The sequence below is a fragment of the Lolium rigidum genome, chromosome 7, assembly GCF_022539505.1.
Source record: "Lolium rigidum isolate FL_2022 chromosome 7, APGP_CSIRO_Lrig_0.1, whole genome shotgun sequence".
NCBI lineage: Eukaryota > Viridiplantae > Streptophyta > Magnoliopsida > Poales > Poaceae > Lolium > Lolium rigidum.
The window spans coordinates 273,348,389-273,360,772 of NC_061514.1; the positions used below are offsets into that span (position 1 = coordinate 273,348,389).

At 46.0% G+C, this 12,384-nt stretch overlaps 1 protein-coding gene across 1 annotated transcript; it reads right to left on the reverse strand.

The window, feature by feature from the left end:
• Positions 1-6,227: 6,227 nt before the first annotated feature.
• On the reverse strand, positions 6,228-10,556 carry LOC124679379 (putative anthocyanidin reductase). Its single transcript, XM_047215150.1, has 4 exons — positions 10,426-10,556; positions 10,150-10,319; positions 6,494-7,092; positions 6,228-6,360 (listed from the first exon to the last, which is right to left on the reverse strand). Exons 1-4 carry the CDS (start codon positions 10,532-10,534, stop codon positions 6,228-6,230), a joined length of 1,011 nt encoding a protein of 336 aa, XP_047071106.1. The 5' UTR covers positions 10,535-10,556.
• Positions 10,557-12,384: the final 1,828 nt, after the last annotated feature.

Sequence of the window (12,384 nt, forward strand, 5' to 3'; positions counted from 1 at the left end):
TTTCTCATTGTGAGCATGCACGACTAAATAGGAACTCACGCCTATGGATATATTATGATAGGATCCTTTATCATCATTATTTGCAATGTCTAAGTCTTGCTATTACATTGACTCTCTCATTCATGCAACGCCCGTTCATTCATCCCTATGCCTACAGTATTTTTATCCCGCTGTCTACTGCAATCATCGCTACTGCTATTTTTTTATTTCGCTACTGTTGTTACCTCACTACTCCCACTACCATAAAACTGTTAGTACTGATAAACTGTTGCGAGCAAGTCTATTTTCAGGTGCAGGTGAATTGACAACTCACATGTTAAAGCTTATAAATATTCTTTGGCTTCCCTTGTGTCGAACCAATAAATTTGAGTTTTACTTCACTCGAAGACTGTTACGATCCCCTATACTTATGGGTCATCACCTATCATCACATATCTCACAAAATTACGGTAGCTTTTCATACATCACATTGAATGACAAAAGCTCGTTTCCCTCTGGGTGTAGCCCCATAATTCTGGTGAGTGGTTTCTTTACGTCGATCTTCACTCTCACTCGAACAAAACTTGTGCCGCTCACCCCCAAAGCATACATGTCAACGCTACACACCTCTCCAATGCACCGCCATGTCACGCACAATCTGTTCCTCCCGGAATAGCGAGAAGGTACCACATATGCCCCAGGGTGGATATTGTTCAGAATTATCGATGAAGGATCTGCGATTCCGTCGTAAGGCTGAAGCATCACTCCCATATGCCGGAATATCCACGGCCCCACCTGCATAATTATGTTCGAGTTGCCGAGGAATGAGACTTGAAGGATGACCAAGTTATCTTCAACTGGGTGTATCTTCCACTGCCGTGCAAAACCCCATGCCACATCCATGTTCTGGAAGAAAGGCTGGTTTCCAAAATGTTTGCTAGTGTTAAACTTAACAATCGACATCCAACATGCACCTTCACGTAGATTGTTCAAATCCTCCCTTAGGAGAACCTTATCGTCAAGTTCATCGTCCTTGAGGACCAACTTATTCGGTAACTCTTGCAGATCCGTCGCGGGCTTGGGGCTAGACGAGCCGCCATCCTACGAAAAATTTGCTGCCATCAACTAGGGATCTGATCTAGCCCAAAGTTGATCCTGTCCCGCCATTTCACTAGACCCCGCCGCCAAGGCTGGGTAGACATGCACGACGTCCCCTTGGTCAGCCTGAATGGAACACACGTCGGACAAGGGAAATATGGACATATCAGTGACTGGAGAAAGCCTTCCGCCATCGCAATCGCTAGCGGGAATCAAAACCTAGTTTCCTAGGTAGGAGAATTAACGTTCATATTTGAATCGGACAGGTGTAGATGCCTTAGTATCACACTTGTCAAGCGCCTCAATAGCAACAGCGGCCCATGACTCTTGAATAGCTGCGTCTCATGGGGGGAGCGGGCCGGTCAAGTTGGCTACTCCAAACTCTCTGTAGGTAAGTTGGATGACATACCGGGCCTAGAAACCGACCATTTAACCCGGACAAGTAACACTTGGGGCCAGCAGCTTGTGAGTTCCTTGCATGGTGAGAAAGTCGTTATACTATTATATAATTGGGCCGGTCCATTAAGTAGTTTTTTCTTGTTTTTGTTACTCCCCATTTTATAGTTCAGATGTATTTATATACTAAATTTGTCTAGATAAAATTAAATCTGTGACAACTAATGTAGAATAGAGGGAGTATTTTTCGTTCATTTTCTAATTTGCTCTTTGTGTTTTGTCACATTTTTTCGATTTTATATTATTTTGCAGGAATATTTTGATTATATAGTTCTATTTTTTACTCTCTTTATATTTTTTGATTTTTTTTTGAAACGGAGGCAAAAGCTTTGCCTCATCCATTTATTAAGCAGAAGGTGCCTGGTTTTTAGGAGAAAACCGGACGAAAACCAACAACAACACAACAGTGCCAAGGCACACCCACAACCAACCACACTCCCGCGAGGGACACACCTAGCCATCCTGGCTACCAACAAAAGCTACACAAGAAGCTCAAGTTAGCTTATGCCAAACAGATGACCCTTCGAGGAGAGACCGGCAGCTCCGATTCTGAAGACGAGCCCCGGAGAGGAGATGAGCAAGACAAGCGCCGAATAGGACCTTCACCGGACCGCCCCTCGAAGGTCATCGTACACCGCCCAAGGGCAGCTTCGACTTCACAGCAAGAGGAGACCAGCACGAAGACATCCGGACACGCCGGGACGGAGCCGACTAACATGACCTTGCCGCAACCAGACCTTGGCCACCACCATCGTCGTTGCCTCACAAGCCTCCACCCGGAACACCCGCATCTCTGATTGACCTCCAGCCAACCCAGATGCCGTGTGTGTCCAGCCCGTCGGGGCACGCGAAGAGGATCACCGGCTTCAAGACGACGCCCTCAAGAGGGGAAACGTTGATGGAACAACGTCGTCATCCGATCCCGCAAAGCGGGATCTAGGCTTTCACCCGGAGCCGTGAACCCGAGGCGAGCGAATGTCGGAGAGCTCCACAACCGCCCCCCCAAGGAGGACGGCGACATCTGCGGACGTCGCGCGGTCAGGCTTTCGCCCGGAGCAATCGACCATCCACTTCCCCACACGGCCGGACAGCAAGACGGAGACCGAAGCGCCGCCAGCCCGCACCCCACGGACACACACCTCCTGTGCGGCAACAGCGCCACCGTCGCACAGGAGCCACCGCCAACCTCAAAACCAGACCGAGGAGCTCAGCGCGCTCCACCAGTACCGCCCGCACCATGCGGAGGTGAAGAGCTGAGCTGCAACACAGCTGCCGGCCGAGCTCACCGAGGCAGGGCACCGCGGGCGCCGCCAACCGCCACAGAGAGGGGGCTTCGACGAACGCCGACACGAGGATCCAAGACGAAGAATCGGCGGGGCATATGCGCGAGCTTCCCGGACCAGCCACCATGCTGCCTCGTTGTCGCAGCCACGGCGGCCACCACCATCACCATGCCTCCCCTCCGAGGCCACCACCACCTCGGAGCTGCAGACGCCGGCCGGAATCGCCGCGCTCCGACCAGCCTGCAACGCGCGGCGGCCCCCTGCGAAGCTGCCGTCCCCGACGGATCTTGGCTCGATCCGCGGCCTCCGCGCGACCACCACGCTGAGGAGCCGACAGCCCGCCTCATCCCCACGCCCACCGCGACCCCGGGGCCGCCGCCCCGGCTTGCCTGCGCCGGCGAGCCGCCATCGCCTTCCCCAGCCGAGCCCGGCGGCCGCCGTCACCTAGAGCCAGTAGAAACTGCCCCCGGCACCCTTTGGCAGCGGGGGGGCCGCCGCCACCGCGGCCCGAAGCCGGCGGCAGCGGCGGCGGGCGAGCGCCGGAGAGGAGGGTCGGGAGGAGGCGGCGGCGGGCGCCCTCGGTGTCGCCTGGGGAGAGCGGCACGGGGGGTAGGGTTGCTTGGTTTTTACACGTATTATTTTTGATTTTAATTATTTAAGTATATTTCATATACCTTTTTAACAATTAACATTTCCTATTATTTTGCCGAGTAATGATTTTTTGAAGAAATGAATATTTATTCTTAAATACATAACATATCTTTTGAAAATAAAATGTTTCTTATTAGGCCCACACCAATAATGATAGATTTGGGAACTGATGAGCATCGTGGCGGCCAAAAACTCTCCAAGAAGGTCTCATGACATGGGAGGAGTGACTCAGCTTAGTTGTCCATGCAAACTCTATTTTACAACGAACGTGGAAGGCATGGACAGATATCAACCTCATTGAACATAGTTTTTTTTATCCTGGATAATATTTCTGATTGAATACGGTTCCCCTAAAGAAGATCACAATAGGCACCAAAAACTTGTGGCCTTAGGTTTTCATTCATCACGTACGCGAGGGATAAGTTGGCGCACTCAAGGTTTTTTTTTTTTTAAACGGGGGTAAAAGCTTTGCCCCAATCTATTGATTAAGTGAAGAAGTTTAACATGAAAGTACATGCAAATGAATTACAAGGGATTACTCTCCCGGCATCATTCCGCCCAACCTTTTGGCACCCGCAATAACCCAAAGCCTAGCCTCTCTCTTAACTCTATCAAAAACTACATCAAACGGAGCACTTTTGTTGCGGAAGACCCTATCATTACGTTCATTCCATACCTCCCAAGAAACAAGGAGGGTGATGGAAGCCATGGCCTTGCGGTTTTTGGCGCTCTCCCCCGCCATGAATTGCCACCATTCGGATATGGTGAAGTTTGTCGAATCATGTTGGACGTCTTCGGATATACCCAACCATTGCTTGATGGCCGTCCATAAGCGAGTAGTGAAGCGGCAATGGACGAAGAGGTGGTCAACGATTTCCACACATTGTTTGCATAGGGGGCAATGGCCGCAATTTGGCCATCCTCATGCGGACCTTCATGCGGAAAACTTCCATTGGCTCAACTCCGCCAACATTGTGTTGTTACCTAAGAAGGAGGGCGCCGAGGAGATTGTTGACTACTAGTCAACCAGATAACCAGATGTCCCGAGTCCCCACTGTAAATAGTCATTCCGAGCAAAAAAATCCCATTTTGTTTGATTTTTAAATTTCTAATAAGAACACTCGGTAAATGTCCATACAGAGAAATTTGAATTAAAGTGTTGGTTTTCAAATTTGACCAGTAATCGGTAGGGATTTTCCGGTAGCAGGAAATCCTAACCCCCTTGGGAATTTTTTCCCACCTGGAACCAAAACCTTTGGTCGCACTACACAAGTTACAAGTTATAACCCTAGACACGAGAGAATATCTGTGCTGATTTCCCTCATTTAGGAGGCATCTCTATCTTTCGAAAGTGAAAGAAACCACATAGCTATGCTGCAATTAATGTAACTTTTTTTGCTCTATGCAAGATTCCAGGATGACTTTGAACAGAATGACACAACAAAATAGAAGTCACACAAATCTATCTGCGCCAAGTATGATCATTGTGGTCAATACCAGGAAGTTTATTGTGCTTTCTTATTGTGGACTACTCGCGATAACCTGCCGAATTTTTGTACAATACATATAGCTTGTTCGGTGATAGTGGTAATGACAACGTTGTGAAGTATAATTTGGTTCGTGGTTCTCCCGATTTGTTCTTTTATGCTTCCATACTACTTCCATGATTGCTTGATAATAAAGCAGCGGTCCAATAAATTACGGTCCTAAATCTTAATCATTTCTATTTTTTACTCTGTTTGATTTGATTACTTTGTTTAATTGATCAACAACAAAGCTTAATTGTTTGCCTGAGAAGATTTTCGATTGCTTTTGAGTGAAAGTGAATCTTGCAGGTCTACAAGTTTAAGCCACGACTAAAAACCTAAATGTACCTTACAGACTGACATGCAAAAATAACAATTGTTATATCTCAAGCAAACGATTCAACTTCATTGTTGGTCAATTATACAAATTAATCAAATCAAACAGAATGAAAGGACCTGGACTCGTGTGAGTATAAAACAAAAGATATCTTTTATTTTGTGATCCAATAATTGTTCAATGACAGTGCGTCCTGAAGCTATGGGTTCGATAACTTGCATTGCCAGAGGTTTCTCTACAACCCCATACGCGTAATGGTCTTGGGTTGAGAACTCACCCATATTTTCAAAACCTCTAAGGCTAGTTCAGTTTATACATGTTTGATCTTGTGAAGATTATTAGCAAAGCCTTAATTAAACGTCAATACACGGAAGCTCAAGTTAGACAGGATGAGTTAAAAAAATCTCTTCTAGTTTATCACACATAGTTATATTTTGTATTTGTTTCAACTGATTCAATTATTTTGTCTAGTTAAATAAAAAAAGTTGGATCATTTGCTTGTATGAAAGTTCTCCACCCCCCACAAAAAAAGAAAGTTCTCCATGATCTTTGGATTGCAAACGGAGGAACATATTCTAGCTCCACGAATTCAACCCATAACTCAAGACTGAAGCACACCTTATATATTAACATGCAACGCTAGATACAAATATTAAAACATGAGATCCGAGTCTTACAAACCATGAGAACATGTAGTGCTACGTTTTATTGGGAATCTATTGTAACCGATGGGAAAACCTACCAGCCAAAACCATATATACTTTGAATTCGAGAGCTGGCTACCAAATTCGAATTCAAAAGTAGGTTTTCCCGCCAGCTACGTAGGATATTGGTGGCACGTCGGCCCCGGTCCGTCCTTTACAATAGCGGAGTTGAGGTATGTGGTGACGTAGTAGTTTAGAGCTCTCCCAATCTCTTGGCGCATTCCACGCTGCGGTCCAGCGTCTCTTCCACCTCATATCTGTACCTGAACCCTAATTTCCCAAGCTTGTTGGTGTTGCCCTGCACCCTTACTCCCTCTCCTACCACCCTACAACATCACCACATAAAAATTCAATTAATCATTCACGCAACCAATAATACTAAAGTATCTTTTAAGTAATAAGGCATCCATTATAAAAAGAAATACTTGAGAACTCGATCAATCAGATAAATTCACATACTTCTTGAGGAGTATCTTGTGCTCGGGGTGTTTGGTAGTGAAGCGGGCGACGTAGTCCTGCATGGTGGGGTATCCAGCGATGCACAAGAACCTGCCGGCCATGGCCGGTTGCTCCATGCAGAAGATGTGTGCATCGCATACATCTTCGATGTCCACCAGCGGCACGGAGCCCATGACCGCCTGCATGAACTTGAGGGAGTTGTGGTAGGCCTCGTTGCCAGTGAGCGGCGACACCACCAACGGGATGCTGCTCCACAGGATGGGCTGGATGGTGTCACCGCCGACGAGTCCGCACGCAAGTGTGACCACCTCGAACGCCCTGTCCTCCCCCTTCTCGTTGTACCTCAACAGCTCCTTCTCTGATAGGCTCTTGGATGTCACGTACCCATCGAGGTGGAAGTTGCTGTAGCCATAGGTAATGTTGAGTGGAGACCAGCATGACTCGTTGACGAAGTCCTTGTACCCATCGCCATCCTCCTTGAGCGGCGATGCAGCCAGGCAGGAGGCCGTGTGGATGATGCGCCGCACCGTCTTGGACCGCTCGCACTGTTGCAGGATCATGCGATGGGCGTCCACGATAGCCTCGGTGATGTTCTTGTACTGCACACATAAGAAAATAAAAAATAAACATTTTTTTAAAATAGAACTTAGATTTAAAAATCTAAATCCAACATTAAATTACTTTAAATTCATCTTTCAAATAATTTTTACTGACGCTTTTATTTGCGTGCCAATTATTCCTGGATTGGTGCTATTATCGATCAAATAATGGAGTATATGGGTTTAAACACTTCAGTTTCTCATCGAGTAAGTAGATTAGATTGATATAGTTAGCAACAGATTAACATCAGAAATTAGTTTGCATGAACCACGAATAACAGTTGCGAGGAAACTCCCGTTGAAGCTCGAGCTCCATGTAACTCCTTTTTTAAATATAAAATTGAAAATGATATTTACAAGTTTCAAAAACTCCAGAGAAAAAAAATTCTAGATACATATAAATATGTATTCTAGAATGGTATTAAATCTCAATGCTAAATACATAAAAATAATAATTTGTCATAAACATTGAGAGCTTGAAAATGCGTATTGTTCACTGGAAATATGCAGCGGGAGTCCGGTACTCCTGAGCCCGAATTACTATGCACACTAAAATCATGTATTTCCATGCCTCTAAAAATTTTGAACAATTTTTTTTTTTTTGCATAGGGGATGCACGTATATATGTATGTGCGTGTCATTTTTCCTACTCAAATTTGAAATTATGTAGCTTGGGCAAGAATGATAAGTTTCGAATGAACAATCTGAAGGAAACTCTCTCTTCCCAACTTTTTTCTCTAACTTAGTGGTCCAAGTACAAGGTAGTTCTTATTGACTGTAGGGTACTCCACGGAGTACTGGAGAAGAGTGCAGTTAATCAACGGCAAGTCGCGACGGTACTCGTCATCAGTTAATCAAATTCTGGAGTAAAAAACGTGCACAACGTAATATTGAACGCATGGAGCCACGCCCCCGTTGTTTCGTGTGGAATTTCAGGTCGTTCAAGTCACATCACGTCACAGTTAAACTGCTCCAGCACTCGACTAGCTACGTGCTTTCCACACCGACTATCTACTTCTAGTGCCAATAATAGTCGACCTCTCTGTCGTTGTCTCCTCTGATTAATCTATCCCGGTGGATGGAGTATCTTATCCGTGCGAAACTAGCACGCTAGCTCTTCATTTTCTGGCAAGCAGAATTGGGGTGGGACCTTGCGTCCAAGACAAATGGCAAAGTCAGCTCTCGAGACCAAGAACTCGGAGCGCTACAGCCACAGCGACAACTAGACAAGGGTACCGAAAAAAAAAGAGACAAGGGAACCGCGCGCGAATTAACAAGTGCGCACGCGATCACTCGCCTGGTTACACTTGAATTGCAGCGGCGGTAGGAGTAGCTAGGACCACCTCAGTTTAGTGTTTAGTCGGTGACAGCAAATATTTTATGTGCTAAGGCATCTTCCGGTGCTCTACCCTGTATATAAAAGTTTCTTAGATTTCTTAATTACGGGTAGCCGTTTCTTGGAACAGAATTTGCCATATCCAATTTTGGCGGGGTTGGGTAGCCTCAAACTATAAGAACAGGCCACCTAAAATAAACATAAGAAAATGTTCGTTTTGATCCTTTTATGATATCCAGATTGCCTCAGATTGTGCGGCTGTAAACCGGAGCATTGGAGAAGCCAATAACGAAAGGTACGCCATGATCATTACTGAAATAAATAGGCGAACGAGACGAGACACTAGAAGTGGTGTCTTGTCATGAAGGGAGGCAGCCCGGTACATATGCACAACACATTGCTAGGACTTCGGTTGATTTAGATTGCGGAAGATACATGCAGTTTTTGGAGCCCCGGGGTTATGTAAAATTTTATGCAGTTTAAATAATAAAGGTTGGGTGGTTTAGTAAAAGTTAAAACTAGGTAACAGCGCGGAACCAGGCTTTTCGTCTTCCAAAATAGGTTTTCTGAATTTGAATTGTGCAGATTCAAAATAGTATGATAATTTGAAATTTACCATGGACATTCTAAATATACCAGGGAAGCTCGACGTAGTTTTATTTACTGTAAAACAATTGAGACCTTTTGAGGCAAGTTTAAAGACGGTTTACGGTTTTAAATTTCCTGAATGCAATTTTTTCTTCATACAACTCAAGAAATAGGTGAATATTTTCGGAGCCTAAAAACATTCTAAATTAATCCGCAGCAACTCGCATGGACATATATTTACTAGTTTAACACCTTATATGCAGTTGCTTTTTCCACGGCGACTTCTAAACTTCCAGGGCCAGAGTAGCAATCAAAGCCGATTCGCAAAAAAAAAAGTAGCAATCAAAGCCCGTCGTTATCGTCTGCGATTAATCTACCGGATCGATCGGACCGGTACGTATCTCTCATCCGTGCAAAACTAACACGCTTCACTGATATATATTTTCTGAAGCTGCATATCAGGGCGGGGCGATCGACCATATATATATATATATATATCTTGTTGCCAGCGAGCGTGAAAGCTTACAAAACAGCAAAGTCAGCGACCGAGACTAGAAAGAGAACGCTACGCTCTAAGACAACGAGACAAAGGAACGGAGCGCAATTTAAGGACTGCGCACGACGATCTCTAGCCCGGTAGCACTCTAATTGCAGCGGGCGTAGGAGACCACTTCAGTTTAGTCGGTGATCCTAGTACTAGTTTATGCTAAGCTAGGCATCTTTCGGTGCTCTACCCTTCATAACAGTTTCTTAGAAATTAGAATTGTCCTTCTATATTACTATGTATGTACTATAAGGCATCTTCCAGTTGTCTATCCCTGTGTATACCAGGTTTTTAGAACTGTCATGTATATACAGTATGGAATTTTGTGTGAGATGGCATCGAACTAACGTGAAAGAGAGAGAAAGTTTTGCTAGATACAGTCTCAACTCTCATTCGCAAACCAACGCATCAGTTGATTGCTAGCCGCTGTCTCCAATCGCAGGAGAGAAGAAATAATGGGTGGTAGTGGAAAACATACAGGCCACATATCGATCGAACAAGGCACGGATTTGTTGGTCAATCGATCGATCGATGAAGTCACCGTACGTACTGAAGCTTCTCAATCGATCGATCATGGTGGTGGCGTTACCTTGGTGCTGGTGGCGTCGTGCAGCAGCGGGGTGGCGACGAGGAAGACGAACTCGCAGCCCTGGATGGCCGGCTCGAAGGTGGCGGCGTCGTAGACGTCCGCCTGGAACAGCGTCAGCCGCTCCGCTGCGCCAGGGAGCGCCTTCAGGAGCGCCGTCTTCTTCTCATCACCTGTACTCACGCATGCGACGCGACTAATCAGTTGCAACTACACGCCTGTGATCGATAACTTTGGGAGATCTCGAAGAGGATACACAGGTTGCATGTATGGGCTTACGGAGGTTTCTCAGGGTGGCGTGGACGATGAAGCCTCGCTCCAGGAGCTTCTTCACGAGCCAGGCCGCGATGTAGCCGGCGGCTCCGGTGACGCACACCCTGCTCATCATCTCTCCTCCCTTGTTGTCGGACTACTATACTCCTCTTAGCAGTATACTGTACGTGTTCTCCCCTCCCCTCTGGAACTGCTTCTATGCATCCGTGGCCTGTGGTGCCTCTTTAAGTAAGCTAACGGCCTCACGCTGGCTCGAGAGGCTTCAGGCAGCATCGCTCGTCATGGTTCCCGAGACCTACTTCTCACCTGCTTCCTTTCCTCTGGCTACCAGACAAATTTGCATGAGATTATTAATTTCTTGATGTTTTCTACTGCAATAAGTAGCTACCGAGGCAGGTCAAAACTTTGCAAAGATCGAGCTATCGTTCATCCAAACAATGTACACGACACCATCATGTTTTATTTTTTTTTATTTTTTGCCTTCTATTGCTTTTCGACAAAGAGCATATATTAATATGGATATACGAATTACACCCAATCTCTGAAACAACGCATTGCCTTGGCGGCCTTAGAGATGCACACACCTAAAAAAGAAAAAAAAATTACAGAAAAAAGAAAAGTTTTTTTTTAGATAAAAGGCCTCAAGGCCCGACTTTAAATTAATAAAGCCCTCAACCGGCTAGGATACAACGGTGTTGCTTACAGGCACTTGAACAAGTTTAAAAGAAAAGCAAAGCCCTATAGGAACTAAAAGCACCGAGCGCCACAAGCAGGGCCGAAGCAACAACAGCAAGTCCTGGAGCGCCCCTGCACATCCAGTACAGATTTGAACATTGGCAGGAATTAACCTGTGTCCCTAGACTGCCCAACTTCTGCTGTGGTGGAGACTGCACATTGGCACTCGGAACCGAAATCCATGAAGCTGCGCCATCGAAACACCATCTTGCACAAGCCACGAAGAACTGCCACGGACGGAAGGGACATGGGCCAAGCGAAGAGGAGAAGCACCAGCGCCAAAAGGATGAAGAACCGGCTCAAAGACCACCTCGACGTGCTGCTGCCGGAGGAGGGACCCTTCCCTCCTCACCCAGGCTCGAGGGTGTTGACCCACCAGCAAAAACAGGACACAGAAGTGGTTTAGCACCCAAAAAGCTTTGAACTTGCTAGGAAGCGCCTCCGACCTTGCCAAAACCATGCCCACACCGCACCATCGTCATAGACTCTCCATACTATCAACCCCACCATCCCCGCATCCCAAAGCGGCGCCTCCAAGGACGGAAACGACGCGGAGCGCCGTCGTCGCTCGGCCAAAGCCTAGGTATTCACCCGGGGTGGAGGGGGAAAGGAGAGGTAAGGTAACCTCATCCGCCCTTCAAGAAGGAGAACGGCAACCGAAGTCGTCGTTGCGGATGTGGCTGATGAAGCCAGCCAAGGGTTTCCCCCGGAAAACCACCTGAACGCCTCGCACGGATGCGGATCAGTCAGTCCGAGGACCATCTGAGCTGGATCTGGCGCGGAGAAGAAGAGCCATGGAGACATCAACATAACAGACATAGAGAGCGCCAGGGTACCATTACGTCGTGACTGTTGGAGATATGCCCAAGAGGCAATAATAAAAGTGGTTATTATATATCTTTATGTTTATGATAAATGTTTATATACCATGCTATAATTGTATTAACCGAAACATTGATACATGTGTGATATGTAAACAACAAAGAGTCCCTAGTATGCCTCTTAACTAGCTTGTTGATTAATGGATGATTAGTTTCATAATCATGAACATTGGATGTTATTAATAACAAGGTTATATCATTGTGTGAAAGATGTAATGGATACACCCATATTAAGCGTAGCATAAGATCTCGTCATTAAGTTATTTGCTATAAGCTTTCGATACATAGTTACCTAGTCCTTATGACCATGAGATCATGTAAATCACTTATACCGGAAAGATACTTTGAT

Excerpts from the sequence above, each read along its gene's own strand:
- LOC124679379 (XM_047215150.1), bottom strand. The coding sequence starts at position 10,534 with ATGATGAGCAGGGTGTGCGTCACCGGAGCCGCCGGCTACATCGCGGCC. Across the intron at positions 10,320-10,425 it reads CGCCACCCTGAGAAACCTCC|GTGATGAGAAGAAGACGGCG; the intron begins GTAAGCCCATAC and ends GCGTGAGTACAG. Across the intron at positions 7,093-10,149 it reads ACGACGCCACCAGCACCAAG|TACAAGAACATCACCGAGGC; the intron begins GTAACGCCACCA and ends TTATGTGTGCAG.